The sequence below is a fragment of the Nomascus leucogenys genome, chromosome 6 (genome assembly GCF_006542625.1).
Source record: "Nomascus leucogenys isolate Asia chromosome 6, Asia_NLE_v1, whole genome shotgun sequence".
Lineage (NCBI taxonomy): Eukaryota > Metazoa > Chordata > Mammalia > Primates > Hylobatidae > Nomascus > Nomascus leucogenys.
Window position 1 is genome coordinate 98,272,351 of NC_044386.1, and position 18,491 is coordinate 98,290,841.

General features: G+C 54.4%; 1 protein-coding gene across 1 annotated transcript in view; it reads right to left on the reverse strand.

Annotated features, from left to right (window-relative positions):
* ADAMTS7 (ADAM metallopeptidase with thrombospondin type 1 motif 7) overlaps window positions 1-18,491 on the reverse strand; it is a 52,924-nt gene that overhangs the window by 15,221 nt on the left and 19,212 nt on the right. Inside the window, exons 5-12 of the mRNA XM_030813835.1 lie at window positions 16,830-16,913; window positions 16,360-16,484; window positions 15,342-15,491; window positions 13,879-14,022; window positions 2,869-3,013; window positions 2,174-2,266; window positions 1,610-1,755; window positions 63-232 (exon numbers count right to left, since the gene is read on the reverse strand). Of these exons, the coding sequence (XP_030669695.1) occupies window positions 63-232; window positions 1,610-1,755; window positions 2,174-2,266; window positions 2,869-3,013; window positions 13,879-14,022; window positions 15,342-15,491; window positions 16,360-16,484; window positions 16,830-16,913 (1,057 nt within the window). The remainder of the gene's footprint in view (window positions 1-62; window positions 233-1,609; window positions 1,756-2,173; window positions 2,267-2,868; window positions 3,014-13,878; window positions 14,023-15,341; window positions 15,492-16,359; window positions 16,485-16,829; window positions 16,914-18,491) is intronic.

Here is an 18,491-nt window from a genome sequence, read left to right on the forward strand (position 1 = left end):
ACCTTGGACCCACACCCCCCCGCCCTCTGAGCCTCAGTGTCTCCATGGGAGGCAGCACTCACCGTCATTGACCACGGGCACCCATGTGTGCAGCTGGCCCTTGTAGAGCATAGCGTCAAAGTGACTGCACTGGACGTGGCGGAAGGAGGGGCGGCCAGCGGGGCAGGCCTGCAGGTTGCAGAGGCGGAAGCGCTTCCGCTCACCCACACAGTATCTGCCTTTGTATTTGGGCCTGTGGGGAGAACCGGGGTGGGCCCCAGTGAGGGCCCAGTGAGTGCTGCTGCATGGCCACAGCCCAGAGCAAGCAGGTTCCTCCTGTACCCACACCCCGAGATCCCTGCCACCCAGCTTTGTGCACGCTGCTCCCCTCCCTTGGGCTGCCCACCCTCTGGCCCAGACACACCCTCCCTGTTTGTAAGGACCTGCGGGGAGGTGGCAGCAGGAGGCCTGAGCTCTGCCCCCAACCTGCTGTGTGACCGTGGGCAAGTCTTCGGCCATCCTCTGGGCCTCAGTTTCCTCATGTATAAAGTGGGGTTGGGGCTGCCTCTGCAGAGGGCTGTTGAGAAGCTGGGACAAGCTGCAGGCATGACTGGCACTGGCTGGAAGGACTGCTCCGAGTCTCCAGCCCATGACACCAGCATCCTAACAAGCCCTTGAGTCCTCAGCCTTCCTCCTGGTGGCAGTACCCCCAGCCCAGGTCTAAAGGAAGCGCCCAGGGCCCCAGCCAGCTGAAAGGTCTGACTGAGCACAGCTCCTGAAATCCTCCGCATCTAGGCCAGGGTCGCTGGCCCCCACCCAGCTCAGACCTGAAGGCCAGGAGGCAGGGAGGGGCACAGGCCAGTCTTGGGTAAGTGCAGGGCCCTGGGTGGGGCTGGCTGTGAACCCCATGCCTGCCCCGGGTGGCCTCCTGAAGTGAAGATCAGCCAGGTAGTGCCTCGGTCTACAGTACCACTGGCCTCTGCGTCTCACCAGATCTTCACACCTCCCCGTTTAGATGGGGAAACAGAGGCCCAGAAAGGTGAAGTCACTCACCTCAGGCCACCCCTTCAGTACTGTCCCATCCTCCCAGCTGCTCCGTCTCATCTCAGACCCTTGTTGTGCCTCTGAGGCCACCAAGCCACTCCTGCTGAGTGCCCACTACAGATGAGCTGCAGGGCTGAGGGCCTGGCCTACGTAAACTGTATTTGCCCCTGACTACAGCTTTACTGGATGGGCATCGCTATTATACAGATGGGGAAACGGAGGCCCAGAGAAGGGGTGAAGAGGGGATTCGAACCCTGAGCCATCTAAGGTCCGGGGCCCATGCTTTTCCCCACTGCCCTCTCCTGCCTCCTTCCAGCCAGCAACTGCTTTGCCATGTGGCCTCTGATGCGTCTCTCCAGTCTCTGGACCTCAGTGTCCCCTCTCTGCAAAGGGGTCAGCAGTGGGGATCCTGTCAGCCCCCAGAACACTCCTTGAAAGTGACTCAAGGTGGCCTGGACACTCGGACTGACCATTATCAGGACACTTCCAAGAGCCAGGGGCTGGGACAGAACCAAGCTCCTGCAATCGGCTGACTGTCTGGGTCCCTCTGTCCCATTGCCCAGGGCACTCTGGGCCCCACACTCACGTAGGCTGCGTGCACTGCCGCTCAGCACTCTGTACGCCCACGCCACAGCTCCGCGAGCAGACGGACCAGGCGCTCCAGCCAGACCAGCCACCATCCACGGCCTCGGGCCGGAAGCCCACAGGTACACACTCCCCATTGAGACACCACTACCGAGACAGATGGAGGTAGAGCCAACCCCCCACCCCAAGCCTATCCAGTCATCCTCACCCTAGTGAGAACAAGGTGGGTGGGAAGGCTGCGAAAGGCACAGAGGGGAAGGATGGAAGGTGAGAGAGGCCCCCTCGCAATCATCACAATCATCTGTGACCCAGGCCACAGGGAGGAGCTGAGCGGGGAGTAAAACAGCCCACGTGCTGACTCAGCTGAAGACACCCTGGGGAATCACGGAATCAAGTCCTGGCCCCAGTGCCTCCACTTTGCAGGCGGGGGCTTGGGCTGCAGAGAGTGCGGGGCTCTACTACAAGCACAAGCAAGACTGTGAGCCGGGGCTGACCCCAGGGCCCGGTCACAGTAGGAGGTCTGGCATCTCACACACCCACCGCCGGGACTGGGGACATCCCCTACCTTGTTCTCCCCACACCGGGTGCCGTCCACGGCTGCATCCAGCTTGGAGTGACAGGTGGTCCCCACAGAGCACCAGAGTGTGTGGCAGACATTCTGCAAGGAGGAGGGCATGGGCCATACCCTCACACCCTGCCCCGTGCTGCCACCCACCCTGCCCCCCTCCCTGTCCCCAAGGGTCCCCTGGGCACCCCTCCACATGGCAGGGGCCCACAGACCCCCAGAGGTCCCTTCTTGTGTGTCTGCTCCCACCTTCCTCCCCTGACTATGTGGTGGTGTGAGGCGCCCAGGGCTGCGCTGCTCAGAGCGGTCCCCAGCTGTCCACACCTCTCCCGACCCAGCCCCTTCTCCGGAATCACTCCCATTAGAAGATCACTTCAGGCGATCTCCGCCAGGATAAACAGACCCTCCCCACAGGGCTTCCTTTTCCCTCTTATAAGCCAGCTCCAGAGAGGTGAAGGGACTTGTCTGAAGGGTCACAGTTGGTCCATGGTTGACCCAGAATTCAGAGCTGGGTCTGTAGCCGCCCATTCCTGGCCTCTCCCACAGGCCACTTGACGTCTCACAGTGTCACTCGGGGGCGCAGCCCAGGCCAGGCGAGGTTCCTCCCAGGCTGGCATCCACGGGCTGGTGAGAGCTGTCCCCTGAGCCCTCCTGCCGGGTCCCCACACCCCCACACCCACACCGGCCCCACTCACATCCATGTCCTCGCAGAAGGCAGAGTAGGCCCCGTACTGGAGGCGGCACTGGTGGCTCACATCATAGAGGACACCAGGCGGCACCGAGGGGAAGTCGATGATGTCCTTGGCAGGAGGGTCGTCCAGGCACAGGCCCCACCCACGGCTAGAGATGGGACGGGAGGATGGAGGGGGGTGCAGCCTGTGAGACCCATCGGAGAAGCCTCGGTGGGGCCGGGAGAGGAGGAGAGGTGGGAGGGGGCACAGAGCCCTGCAACTGTAGGAAACTCCAGCCTCCCTGCTCGGCTCAGCCGATCCTCCACCTGCAGCCAGCAGCACAGGCCCTCCCGGCCTCTCTCATCTCACCTCCTAGGCACTCCAGCTGGCTAAACAACCCCAACCCCAATCCCAGGCCTCTGCACACGCTGCCAGGGCCCTTCCCTCAGAAGGCCTCCTGGAACGCCAAGCCGTCATGTGGCCCTGCTCTCTGACCCTGCAGCCTCTGTGTCTGAGCCCAGACCCTGGAGCCAGGCCCGACAAGGATCCGGAGAACATCACATCACAGTTGACACAACAGAGCCTCCAACGGCCCCACCCAGGCAGAGACCTCGGGTCATCTGTGGAAGGGCGGTCTGGAAAGTAGCCTCTCCCCTGGGAGAGAACCCAGGGCAGTTGTGCCTGTCCCGTTTCCCCTACCCCCCGACAGGGCTGGCCTCCGGCCTCTGTCATACCCTATCTACTCCTGCTTTCCTCCAGCTGGCATTCCCTGGCAGCAGTGGCAGGGAAACTGGCAGACACAAGCAGGTGCCATCTGTATCCACCACATACTCCTGCTGCTGTGGTGTGGCAAAGACAAGGCTGCCCAGACACAACACCATGAGGCAGGGAGCACGGAAGCAGGGACCCTGGGGAGGGCAGCCCAGGCCCTTCTGGCACCCGCCTCTGCCCCTGCCTCACTCTGTACAACCCTCAGGCATGCCATTGCTTCTGGGACCAGTGACCAGCCTGCTGCCCCTGCTGGACCTTAGGCGGGCACCACTATAGCTTAGCAACAGGAGTGCCCTGGCATGCTGACCACCCTGCCCATGGCTCATTGCTGTCCTGAAGGAACTGGAGGAAGGTTTGGGGCCTTCTGGGGGCAGCAGTGGCTGGGGAGAATTGAGCCACGCAGACATGCAGGGCTGGGGATGACCCAGGCAGCTACGACTTGGGCAGAAGCAATGGAGGGAGGCAGGACCTGTGGGAACTGGGGCCTCTAGCCAGGCAGAGGAGATGGGGACGCACAAACCCTCCAGTTCTCCAGTCTGGGTGGCCTGAGGGCAGGTGGCGCCAGGACAGAGGGCCAGGATGAGCATACAGTCCTGATTGGGACAGGCGGGGGGTCGCACAGGGAAAAAGGGCAAAGGTGATGGATCCTGGAGTCCAGCAGGGAGAGAAAGAGACACTCCGAGATGTGGAGAGGCTGGGAAAACACGAAAGGGTCAGGAAACAGGGCCAAGACTGCTGAAGGCAGGTGTGGAGAGAGGCTTGGAGGCTGGATCAGACCATGGAATCCCAAAGCTCAGATTTCAGAGGAGGGGGCCTGGCAGCTGGGAGACCCAGGGTGGAGTGGGTGTCTGCATGGTCTCCTAAGTCCCCTGACCAGTGACAGGCCCCTGGCCCTGCCCAGAGCTGCGGAGAAGAAAGCCAAGGTAACCAGACTTCTACTGAGAACCCTGGAATCCTCCTGGAATCACCCAGACTGCCCATGCTGGCTGGAAACAGATCCTCTAACATGGGTGTTGGCAGATGAGCAGCTGCTGGATGCAGTCCTAGTGCCCAAGATGACCACGTGCCAGGCTGGTCCAGGGTGCTGGGGGCATACCCTCTCCTTTGCTCCTCACAACATCCTGGGCAGACTCTACCATCATCTCCCCTCATGCACTCAGGGCCCATAGGTCACTGGCCCCGGGTCGCATAAGAGAGATGTGATGGCCAGGATCTGAAGCCAGGCCCAGGTTGCCTGCACCAGGCTGTGTCTACTCACTGGGCTGCCCCCAGTGCAGGGCTCCTCCCACTCAACCACGAGCCTGGCCTCAAATACTTCACCCCAAATACAAGTTCAAAACCATGGCAGCCGAGGCCTGGCGGGGAGAAAGGAGTGTCCCAAGTGCTCCTGTGGCTTGGGGCTCCCTGAGCCTCCCTGGGCCTTTACCCGGGGCTGAGTGTCAGCGGGGGGTGGTGGGTTCAGCTGGCCCTGGGCTCCCTCCTTCCCGCTAGCATTCCGTGGCCCGAGGAGGTAGACTGGGGGCTCACACATCCCAGCCAGGGGGTCCTCTGACCCAGGGGCTGAGGGGTCCCATGCGCCTCATCCCAGCACCAACAGTCCCTGGGCTGCAGCCCAGCCCTTCTGCTTCCTGGCTGACCCAGTGCTGACTTGCTGCTCATGTGGCTCCTGAGGGCCTGCTGTTGGGCGGCTGAAGCCACAACAACCTCTCAGCCCACCCTGGGTGTGTGGGAGAAGTCGGGAGCATGAGGCGACCCTCACAGAATCCACTGCCAGAAACAGGCCGCGGTGCTGTCTTGGGAGTCAGAAACCCAAGTTCTACTCTTTGCCTGGCTGTAGATGCTGTGTGGCCTTGGGCCTTCACATCCTCATCTACAAGAGGCTGATCCCAAGCTACAGGGGTATAAATAGCAGTGTCTTCTTGGGAAAAATCATGCAGGCGGCCGGCAGCCAGCCCTTCCTTCCTTTGGCAGGCTCACTGCCAGGTCCTCTGCGCTGCTGACACACCCGGATCCCCAAAGCCGCCAGCCCTTCCCCTCCACGCCCCTCCTTAAGCTAATTATAGCGGGGCTGGGCAGTCCCACAAGAGGTCAAAGCAGACAGTGGGTGACTCCGGTCAGAAGCCTCACTCTCACCTTGAGACTGCAAATAACTGCCCACCACTGACAGGAGAGACCTGTGGGCCCGCTCCCCTGGCCACCCCGGGATCTGGTCATGGAGTCACTGAATGGGGGGTCCATGGGGTGAAGGACCCCACATGTGACCCAGCCTGCCTCTCTCCCTGTAGAAAAGCTGGCTTTGAGGAAAGCAGGGACCAGGGCCTCCCCTCCTCCCCACCCGGGTTCAAGTTGACACTGGTGAAATGCTGTGACCTCTCCCCAGAGTCCCTTAAAGCACCTGTCAGCCCGGAAAGGTTCTTAGAGTTCTTCAGGTCAACCCTCTTGGACAAGCTCCAGAAGCTACCCTCCAGCACTCCCCCACCACCTCCTGAGGGTGCTTCTGCCCCACCCTACACTCGCATGGCCCCGGCCTCTGCCCAGCCTGCCCTCCACTTACAGCAGCACCCTTCTTCCTCGGGGTGGAAGTCGGCCTTTAGAAGGCAGGCTCCTTCTCCGAATCACTGTTCCTGACCCCAGGAGGGCTTGTTGGCTCTCTCCCCATTCCTACAGACCCACGAGGACTGCGTGCCTCAGTCCCAATCATCCCCAACTGTCATCTGTCCATCTCCCCCCGGTGTGAGGGCCTGGAGGACAGGCACCTGGAGGTCTGTCTCCTTTACCACGGTCCCCACACACAGGGCCTGATGGACATGGAGTCTGTGGACACAGCAAGAACGAGTTTGGATTCAGCCCCATGGGTCTGCCTGGCTGGATAAGCATCTATATGCAGGAAGCCAAGGGAATTCAGGACCAGCCAGGATGAGAGGGTGGTCTGTGAGTGCCTCTGAGACGCCCCCAAGTCCTAGAAACACTGCCTGACCGTTTGGCACTTTTGGTGAATCTCACTCATTCTGTCCCCCAGCCTGCTTGGGTGGGGCCCATCCTCTCTCTCCTGTCCCACCCCCAGCAAGGAGGCCAAATGCTGCAGGCTGGGAGACAGGCTGCTGCCACCCTCCCCACCTCTGCACACCCTCTTCCTTCCACCTCCTGGGCTTTGGGAGTGCCCTGTTGCCTGACTCCCAGGATGCAAAGGTGAAAGTGTGAAAGGACCTTGGGAAGAAGGGATTCTTCTTCCCCCCAAACACCCCTCCGTTGGGGAGGCACGTATTGCTCTGCTTCTGTCTGGCTCTCCCCAGTGCCAAGGCTCTGGGAGGCCCCGGCTGGCTCTGACTCTCACCCTGTCCTCCCACCCTCACCCCAGGCCCCGAGCCAAGTCCCTCAAGCATTCCAGCAGCTGAATGAGGACAGAGACTTGTCTGTCTGTCCGTCTGTCCTAATGCCAGGGTGTTGGGCGGCACCCTGGGTCAGGGCAGCTGGGAACAAGCCCTGGGGGTGCTGCAGGGGCAGCTACTATTCTGATTTTCTGAAGCCATTCTCTCATTCTCTGCCTCTCTCTGGAAGGAGACACACCCTCCTCCCCACCTTCAGGCCACTTCCCTGGTTCAAGTCCATCCCATCTATCACTTGGTAACAGTGGAAGGAATAGTAATGAGCGTGTGTGAAATGCTTACTGTGTGGCAGGCACTGCGCTAACCACTGCACATGTTTTCTCACTTATTCCTCATATCACATGCACAAGGCAGGCCCATCATCATGTCCATTTTTTGAGGCTTAAGGGATAATATAACTTGTCTGCCAACACAGGTGGAAGCCTGGGCCACAGTCTAGGTTCTTTTTTTTTCCCCCAGGATGGTCTTGCTCTGTTGCACAAGCTGAACTGCAATGGCGTGATCTTGGCTCACTGCAACCTCCGCCTCCCAGGTTCAAGCAATTCTCCTGCCTCAGCCTCCCGAGTAGCTGGGATTATAGGCATGCACCACCATGCCCAGCTAATTTTTGTATTTTTAGTAGAGACGGGGTTTCACCATGTTGGCCAGGCTGGTCTCGAACTCCTGACCTCAAGGGATCCGCCTGCTTCAGTCTCCCAAAGTGCTGGGATTACAGGCATGAGCCACTGTGCATGGCCAGTCTAACCACCAAAGAAAACTCTTCTCTGCTTTCAATCCCACTCCCCACCCCAGTAATCCCTCTTCCACTGGAGGCCAGCATTCTTGCTCTTACATCCCTAATGGACCTGGTCACATCCCTGATTAAACCCCACAGTGAGTGGACTTCTAGAAAAACATGGCACATTGAGCAGACAGATTTATCGATGCTCCCTTCCAAGACTCCACTATGATGACAGTAGAGGAAATAAACAAGGCATAAATCCATAACGGCTGATGATGGGTAATGAAGGATGTCAACAAGATTCTGGAAGCTGGGAAGCAGATGGCCAGGCAGTAGCTGACTTGGTAGAGTGATGAAAGCTGAGAGTCAGATGCCTGCAGGGAGGAACCACCCAGAAGGAGAAGCCCGGAAAGGCTCAGGAATGGAGTTTCCAGGGACCCCTCAGGGCCTTAGGGCCAGGAGGGCTGAAGACAGTGGGGCTGAAAGTCTGTAAGAACTGATCAGACCCTAGATTCCCTCCCCAACCCTGAGTAGCCAAGTGACAGCCACCTGCCACCCAGCAGAGGGCTGGGGATCATTCCCTGGAGAGGGTGAACCAGGAGGCTCTGGCCCAGGAATGCTGGACATACATGAAGGCCCAAGGCAGAAGGACCTACAGAGGAAAGGGGACAAGCAAAAGTCTACACATTGAAGGGTAAGAAACATGCCACGCCCCTTCCCCACTTGGATGCTGGAATGCTGCAGCCAGACATACTCTCCCAGGAAAAGTCAAGAAGATCCCTTTCGGGAAACTGAATCACTCAGAAAAATGACCTCAGATACTGACATTAGAGGATCTTCCCGAAATAGCCCCGTCCAAACCAGTCCTTCAGCAGTGACCTGGAAAAAGTCCTGCCCAAGTCCACAAACTGCACAATGAGTATCTCTGCATCTCCTTGCTATACATGAAATACAGCCAATGCATTTTAAGAAAACTTTTTTTTGAGACAGAGTCTCTCTCTGTTGCCCAGGCTGGAGTACAGTGTCACAATCTCGGTTCACTGCAGCCTCGGCCTCCCGGGTTCAAGCGATTCTCCTGCCTCAGCCTCCTGAGTAACTGCGATTACAGGCACCAGCCACCATGCCTGGCTAACTTTTTGTATCTTTTTTTTAGTAGAGACAGGGTTTCACCATGTTGGCCAGGCTGGTCTCGAACTACTGACCTCAAGATATCTGCCTGCCTCGGCCTCCCAAAGTGCGGGGATTACAGGTGTGAGCCACTGTGCCTGGCCAAGGAAACTGTTAACATGAAACAAATATATTTTTTAAAAATAACCCAAAGGAAAGAAAAACATTTCAGGGAACAGAAGAAAAAAGTCAAATCTATGTAAGTAATAACCTCACAGAGATAAGAGAACATACTGTACCCATGAAACAAGAATAGGATCAAAAGGTGCACAGGTTGAGCATCTCCAATCCCAAAATCCAAATGCTCCAAAATCCAAAACTTTTGAGCACTAACGTGACGCTCAGAGGAAATGATCTTTGGAGCACTTCAGATTTTGGACTTTCAGACTGGGGATTCTGAACTGCTAAGTATAATGCAAATACTCAAACAAAAAAAATCCAAAATCTAAAACACTTCTGGCCCTAAGTATTTCAGATATGAGACACGCAATGTGTATTTAGTGAATGAGAAAGTTTAAGAAATTAAAAGTACAATAAAAAAATGAAAATGTTAATAGAAAGATTATAAAGTAAAGATAAATCAGATGCCTCCTAGAAAATAAAAAGAGGTGGCTGGGCACACTGGCTCACGACGGTAATCCCAGAACTTTGGGAGGCTGAGGGAGGAGTCCAGAAGTTCAAGCCCAGCCTGAGCAACACGGCAAAACCCCATCTCTAGAAAAAATTAAAAATTAAAAAATTAGCTGGGTGTGGTGGCACACACCTGTTGTCCCAGCTACTCGGGATGCTGAGGCAAGAGGATCATTTGCGCCTGGGAGCTCGAGGCTGCAGTGAGCCATGATTGTGGCACTGACTCCAGCCTGGGCAACAAAGCGAGACTCAAAGAAAGAAAGAAAGATGAGAGAGAGAGAGAGAGAGAAAGGGAGGGAGGGAGGGAGAGAGAGGGGAGGTAGGGAGGAAGGGAGGATAGAAAAGAAAAGAAAATAGAGATGAAAAAGTGTAAAATGTTTAAAAATAAGAAAGTGAGAGAATAGCTGAATATTAAGGGTTCCAGAAAGAGAAAATGTGAGAAAGTTATCAAATAAATAATACAACAACAGTTCAAGAACTGAAGGGTACAAGTTTCTAGATTAAAACAGTCCAATGAGTGCTCCCTCAAATTAAAATAGACCAAGGCATATATTGTAAAATTTAAAATCACCAAAAAGAGAAAGACAGAGAGTCCTAAAAGCTTCCAGATTTTTTAAAAGGTCACATTCAAATCACAATGGTATGGGACCTCTTCAGAGCAATGTTGGAAACTAGAAGACAACAGAAAAATGCCTTCAACATTCTGAAGAAGAGTCACTTCCAACCCAGAAGTTGATAGCAAATCAAAATATCAATCAGATGTGAGGGAAGAATAAAGACACTTTGAGACAGGCAAACCATTTACCTCCATGCACTCTTTCTCAGAAAGCTGCTTGAGGATGTGCTCCACCAAAACAAATTAAAAAAAAAAAAAAGGTACCTCCCCATAAAAAAAGTAGCATGGGATCCAAGAAACAGGAAGACCCTCCATGAATACTTTGGGGCAGGCCTAGAAAGCATCCAGTCTAAACTGGAGGACAGAGGGAAGTTTGGAGGAGGGTCCAAGAAAGAAGGGAACTGCTGGATTATCTGGTAGGGATTACCTTTGGGAAAACTGGATTAAGAGACAACTTTTAAAACTATTAAAGGATCTGGAAGGCCTGGAGAAGCAATGAAAACCAAGCAAATAAAAAACTTGTTCTTAAAAAGAAATGCCATCTAGATGGGGTGCGGTGGCTCTCACCTGTAATCCCAGCACTTTGGGAGGCCAAGGTGGTGAATCACTTGAGGTCATGAGTTCGAGACCAGCCTGGCCAACATGCAAACCCCATCTCTACTAAAAATACAAACACTAGCTGGGCAGGGGTGGCAGGTGCCTGTAACCCCAGCTACTTGGGAGGCTGAGGCATGAGAATCACTTGAACCCGGGAGGCAGAGGCTGCAGTGAGCCGAGATTGCGCCACTGTACTCCAGCTGGGGCAACATAGTGAGACTCCCTCTCAAAAAAAAAAAAAGAAAGAAAGAAATGCCATCTTATGATAACACTTAGTTCAGCCATCAAGATTTATAGCCATAATAATGAAAATGAGGAATATGGACTTAATCCAAATATGTTAACACTAAATTGGGATGAAAGGTGAGGGGACAGATGTATGTACAGGAAGTGATGCAAGGGTGCTAAATCCCAACCTTCCAGATAATATCTAAACTGGAAAATCAATAAATGAGAGTCTAGCAATACTTTTTGGAAATAGGAAAGTAAATACAAGAAAAAGCTAACAGTGTTAAGTTTGAAGGTGGTTGCCTAGAAAAAAGCAATGGAGGGTGGGGAGAAGTGGGGCAGGTGTACAATGCTCTGCTGTTGCCATCTTCTATTTTTTTTTTTTTTTTTTGAGAGGGAGCTTTTTTTGCTCTTGTTGCCCAGGCTGGAGTGCAGTGGCACGATCTTGGCTCACTGCAGCCTCCACCTCCCGGGTTCAAGCAATTCTCCTGCCTCAGGCTCTTGAATAGCTGGGATTACAGGCGTCTGCCACCATGCCCAGCTAATTTTTTGTATTTTTAGTAAAGAGGGGGTTTCATCATGTTGGCCAGGCTGGTCTTGAACTCCTGATCTCAGGTGATCCACCCACCTCGGCCTCCCAAAGAAATGGGATCATAGGCATGAGCCACTGTGTCCGGCTCGCCATCTTGAATTCTTCATATCTTTGACCTTGTGCCTTGTAAGCAAGGTCTATTTATTTTATGATTATTATTATTTTTTGAGACGGAGTCTCACTCTGGCACAGGCTGGAGTGCAGTGGTGCAATTTCGGCTCACTGCAACCTCTGCCTCCTGGGTTCAAGTGATTCTCCTGCCTTAGCCTCCCGAGTAGCTGGGATTACAGGCACCCGCCACCACACCCGGCTAATTTTTGTATTTTCAGTAGAGAAGGGGTTTCACCATGTTGGCCAGGCTGGTCTCGAACTCCTGACCTCAAGTGATCCACCCGCCTCAGCCTCCCAAAGTGCTGGGATTACAGGTGTGAGCCACCACGCCTGGCCAGTAAGCACGGTCTGATGGGACAAAGGAGCCTGTATCTGAGCAGAGGAGACACAGGCAATGTCTGTGTCCACCGTTCCTTGCTGCCCTACTTGCATCTCACATTTACTTTGGTCCATGAGCTCAGAATCTATAATGTGTAGGAGTTCGGTGAGACTTAAAGCAATCAGATGATAAACATGTTATGTCAACAACTGAGTAAGGGACAGGGGGACACTGACAGGCCCAGAGGCTGCATTTTCCATTTGAACCAGACTTACTTCAAACGCAGAAAGAAGACAATGACCAAGGAGCCCCATCATCCTTTCTTACCCATGTTAACACCCCTGTATTAGCCAATCGCTATGCAGAAAATGAAGACATGGGAAGAAAGAGAGCCCCATAGTTCCTTCTCCTTTCAGTCTTTCCTTCCTCACTGGCAAGAAAAGGTAGACAGCCTGGGTAGAATGTGCACATACCAAGGAGTGAGATGAAAACAGTTGAGATAATTTTATTCTATCTCATCCTCTGGTAAATATGAGCTACAAAAGACGAATTGCATAATTTCAGTGACTCTGCATACAAGTTAATACAGCTGACCTTTGAACAACATGGATTTGAACTGCACAGGTCCACTTATATGTGGATTTTTTTTCACCTCTGCCACCCCTGAGATCATCCCCTGCCTTTCTCCTCCCTCCTCAGCCTACTCAACATGAAGAGGATGAGGATCCTCTTCCACTTAATGAACAGTGAACATATTTTCTCTTCCTTATGATTTCAATAACATTTGCTTCTCTCTAGCTTACTTTATTGTAAGAATACAGTATATATTATATATAACATACAAAATAGGTATTAACTGTTTATGTTATCAGTAAGGCTTCCAGTCAACAGTAGGCTATTAGTAGTTTTGGGCAAGTTGAAAGTTATACGTGGATTTTCAATTGCACAGGAGTCAGCACCCCTGACCCCTGAGTTGTTCTGGGGTCAGCTATACTCTTCTATTTGCATTTAAAACTGGCACTGCACAAAATAAAGATGAATGGTACAATTTATGCCAATAATTTAAATTTAAAACTTTTTCTTACTTAGAATATTAAATAGCAAATTTGAAAAAAAAAAAAAACCACCAGAACAGGCTGGGCATGGTGGCTCATGCCTGTAATTCCAGCACTTTGGGAGGCCAAGGTGGGTGGATCACCTGAGGTCACGAGTTCAAGACCAGTCTGGCCAACATGGCAAAACCTCGTTTCTACTAAAAACACAAAAAGTAGCCAGCCATTGTGGCACACGCCTGTAGTCCCAGCTACTCAGGAGGCTGAGGCAGGAGAATCGCTTGAACCCGGGAGGTGGAGGTTGCAGTGAGCCAAGATCATGCCATTGCACTCCATCCTGGGCAACAGAACGAGACTCTGTCTCAAAAAACAAACAAACAAAAACAACAAAAACACCAGAACAAATGAAGAGAACATGAAAAAAAGGAGAAAACTTCGTATTTCAGTTCCTTTAATGGCCCCTTCTTCCTGCCTCTCACTGGACACTGTGGCCGGCCCTCGCCTTCTCCAGCCTTATTTCCTACTCAGCCTTGGCTCCCATAGCCTTGCTCAGGGTTCTGCTCTTCCCTGAAAGCTCTCCCGCTCCTTTACGGCTGCAGGCCTTTCTCAGGCTTCCTCTACCGACAACACCATTCTTCTCCCTTCTGCACATGTGTGAATTCTCGCTCCTCCTCCAAGTTCAAGCCTCATTCCAGGAGGACATTTGGGACGCCAGCACCACATCTTTGCCAGGTGCCCCTCTGCTTCCCTCTACCCCTGCCCTGCAGTATGACTGTCTGCATCTCTCCCAGTAGACCTTCACCTCATGGATCAAGGCATAGGGGCCCAGGGCTGGGGGACTTACTCAAGGAACCTGGTGATGTACTGGCGGCTGCAGCGGGACCAGGTGAGGGGAGCGGCGTCGTACAGGAGCTGTGGAGACATGATGAAAGGTCGTTTCCCAACGGGCTCACAGTCATTGCCGCTTCCGTCATGCTGAATGCCAAAACTGTGTGAGAGCACAGGCCCCAGGGGCGGGTGAGCCGGCGGGAGGCTGCCAGCCTGCCCTCCCCTGGACACCCACGAGGTGCACAGTCCTAGTTCCCAGGGCTGGTTCTGCCACCCAATGGCTACACCCAATGGCCGCAGAAAGTCACATTCCCCTCTCTGAGCCTCAGTTTCCTGAATGTAAAATGAGGGTATGACAGCTAGTATCCCAAGGGCTCCTGCTCCAGCCTGAAATGAGGGCCAGGGAACCAGAGCAGCCTTGCCCCTGCCTGGGGGCCGGCCAGCAATGGCAAATCAGGTGGCACAGATGTGGGCCCGTGATGGCCCCTGCAAGCTCACTGGCCTCAAGAATAGTTTGACAGCGGTTCCCACTCACAGGTCCTTGTCCCAAGGCTGTGCACTTGAGTTAAGGGATCTGAGCTGCTGTATCACAGAAAGGTCTCCAGAGACCATCCTTGGGAAGGACACGAGAAAAATTATTTCCTGAGCATCTGCTATGTGCCAGGGGCCATGCTAAGCACTTTTCAGAAACACAATCTCACTCAGTTCTCATTATTACCCACAGGGAGGCTCAGAGAGTCTAAGGAACTAGCCAGAGTAACACAGCCAGGAAATTGCAGTACTGTGGCAGGCTATTCTTTCTGCAGCCATAAGCAGCTTCAAGGTCCTGCAGGCACGGCCATCACCCACGAAACCCGGACGTCTGAATGGATGACCCCAATAGCTCTGACCCACAGAACCCTCTGGGAGCCTGCCTTTGATGGCTTGCTGGACAATCTAAGATGCTGCCATATTCGCCAGCTCAACAGCCCAGGCACAGGTGGCTGGAGGCCCGTGAAGACAGGAGCCTCAGGCAGCAGTGTCAGATGGAGGGAGACTTGGACATCACTGAATCCAAACCCCTCAATCTATGGGAAGCACACAGGGGCCCAGAGAGGGCAGGCACTGGCCCAGGCCACAGAGCAAACAGGAACAGGGACGGGGATCGAGAGTAAAAAATACAGCACTGAGGGCATTGGGGAGGGACAGCCAAAGACCTACAATGACTTTCTGGCCCATCACAACTCCCCTTTAAATAAGACTCCCTCCAGGCCAGTCCTAGAGATGCCCAGGCAGGCCTCTCTCCTGCTTTACAGGGAAGCAGCCTGGTTGTGGGGAGCGGACAGTGCAGGGGCAGCACATGGCCAGACAGTCAGGGCTCCTTTTCCAGAGAGCTTCCTTTCCCCTGGACTTTGTGACCCACAGGCTGGATACCCGGTGCCCCCAGGCTGCAAGGGTGAAGCTCAGCTCTCAGTGTAGCAATGGGGGCAGGCACAGTACCTGTGCCCGAGCTCGTGGGCTACAGTGAAGGCCAGCGGCAGGCCCGTGTCCTCGTTGATGCTGCAGCTGCGGTGCGGCTGGCACATGCCCGCCACGTGGGACAGGCCCAGGGTCTCACAGGGCCGGTTCATGGCTGCACACAGGTCCTTCCTGCACAGGCAAAGAAGCGGCCTTCAGGCTAACCTGGCCCAGTGCCAGGCCCACCTGAGCTAAGGCCAGGGAAGGGACCCCCCGAATTGATCCCAAGCGAAAAGGATGTCCCTCCCACCATTCTATGACATGAGGCCAGCACAGTGGCCGCTTGGGAAGCAGATGCTCTCATTCACACACAACCCGCTGGGCATTTCTTTGGCCCTGGGGAGCACAGACCTGCACAGAATAATTTTGGTTACTATCCAGCAGGGGTGCTGACAGACGCTGCCAGAGTCCAGCAGAGGGAAAATAACTGCCTCTGGACAGATCAGCAGTTGCCGGAGGTTAGGTGAGGAGGCAGGAAGGTGGCTGTGACTATAAATGGGTAGCACGAGACATCCTGCTGATGGGACAGATCTGTATCTAGACTGTGGGGGTGGGTAGGTGAACCCACAGTGATGAAACTGCAAAGAACTGAATACACACACACACACACACACACACACACACACACACACACACACAAAGGGAAGTACGTGTGGAACTGATGAGATCTGAGTAAGTCTGTGGATGGTATCAGTGTCAGTTTCCTGGTTGGGATACTGTGCTCTAATCATGCAAGATGTTACCACTGGGGGAAAAGGATGAAAGCCATACAGGCCCTCTCTCTGTTATTTCTGACAATAGCATGAAAATCTACAATTATTTCAAAATAAAAAGACCTCCCCAAGTGCGGACAGAATCCAGCCTTGGGCCAAAGGTGAGCAAACTCTCCTCAATGGGGCTCCCTGACAGCACGGCCCCCTCCTCCACCAGGGCTTCTTCCGCAGGGCGGGGAAGCACCTCCCTGAGATGCAGGCTCCCATCCTCCTGCAGCTGGCGGTACCTGGTGAGCAGGATGGCGGTGTCGTGGTGCAGGGGGTGGGTGTCTCCCTTCATGTTGATGCTTTTCTGCCACTTGCAGAAGCTCTTCAGGGTGTTGTCTGCATGGTGCGTGATCTTTAGGTCCTCCTGGGGGCAGAGAGAGTGACTGCTCATGCCTCCCCTGAGTTCCAAGAAGGTCAGGCCCAATTCTCCCTCATACAAAGGCAGGAGACAGAGGCCCAGCAGGGCAGTGGGAGGCCCGCAGGCACCAATCCAGCTTCCAGCCTGACCACCCCTCCTGTAGGAACCTCCTGCAGGGGACCTGGGAGCTGAGAGAGAGTCAGTCAGGAACCAGGGGGTGGCAGGGGACACGGTCCAGGCCAAGGAGGCCTTCACTGTGGCCTTCCATACAGAGCAGCACAGGTCATGGGGCAGGAGGGCTCTGGGAGCCGAAGCCATTGCGGGGCAGCGTGGGACCACATGACCGCTCACCTCCTCATCTTCCAGCAGGACCAGGCGCACAATGGTGATGTGGATGGGGTTCCCAATGCTGGGGTCATGAAACAGGCCAGCCACCTGCCCAAGAGATGGGGGGGTCAGGCTGTCACCAGGATGAAGGATACAAGCAGCCAATGCCCACCCCAACCCACCCGCCCACCCAGGGCAATGCACACCCATGCTCACACACAGGGACATTCACACTGGTGCACACAGGCTGCACAGTGGACAGGCGATGCATGTACACCAATGCATGAGTGTCCCCACACCTCACACACACTGCCCCAATGCGGCAGCAGCAGAACCTAGAGAGGACAACAGGCCTCTAAGGCCCCTTCCCAGAGTTGCAGCCTCTCCTGAGCATCAGTTTGGGATCTGCTTCCAAGTACCAACTCCATGCCCACCCAGCACAAGTGACGGCAGCTTAGACCTCCAAATGCTGGTTTCTTGGCCTGTCTCAGGGCCCTAGTCCTCCAGCTGCCACTGGGCTATGACAGCAATGCCCTCCTGACCTGGGGATGCCAGGATCAGCATCCAGGAGTGCACCCTCCAAACAGGCATAGACCTGGGCAGGGCCCAGAGGGTAGAGTGAGGGTAGGCATGGGCCTATGGAGCCTCCCCACTGCTCTGCTATTCCATCTCCCGGGGCTGACAGCCATGGGGCCAAGGAGGCAGGTGTGCACATCTATCAGAGTCCCCATGGCTACATGGGGCTCCCTACTGAGCCCCAGGATACGGGGCTATCCCCAAAGATGGAAGATAAGCCAAGGTGAGGGGAAATGGGTGGGGAAAGCCATCTGCTCTTTTAAAATTCCCTCAGAACTAAAAAGAGGCCAGCCCATGACTGGGGACAGCTGGCAGGTTCCCAGAGGGCAGGGATGGCAGAACAGGCCAGTTGTGAGTTGGCTTCTAGCAATGCATCAAGAAAAAGAATATTCAAATAGGAAGGGACCAAACAAACACTGTTAAGAGGGCACCAAAGCCCCTGATTATGGGGATGAATGACACTCTCAGAACCCAAGGTCAGAAATGGGGAAGATAAACAGCAATATCATGTGCCACCATCACCTCCACACACAGGCTGGGAGCCCGGGAGCCCTGAACCACCTTTCTCCAATACAACCAACCAATTTTGCCTCCCAAGTTTTGCCTGACTCTGTCTCTTCTCTCCATCTCCAACACCACTGCCTCGTCCAGGTTGCCATCATCATTTTGTCTGCTCAGTTGCTGAGGTCTCCTACGAGTGTCCCCATATTCTGCGGCCCCTCCAGACCACCTGCAGCCTAGTGGCTCCACCATCGATCTTTGAAATGCAAACCCCATCATGACATGCCCTTGCCTAAAGCAGTAAGTGGCTCTTCACTGTCCAGGAAAAGGACAGAAGTCCCCAGCCTAGCCAACAGGCCTCTTGGATCTGGTCCCTGCCTTCCTCTCTGACCTCCCTTTGCCTCCCTCTCACTCTCTGGCTCCAACCACTCTGTCCTTCTCTTAGAATCCCATGATTCTTCCTAACACAGGGCCTTTGCAGATGCTGTGGCCTCAGCCTGGAACATCTTCCCATCTGTATTCCCCAAGTTACCTCCTATCGTCTCTCCTGCCCTCAACCCCTCGTCATGTCCTTTGGGGAGCTTTTATTTGATCTAACATTCCCAAAGC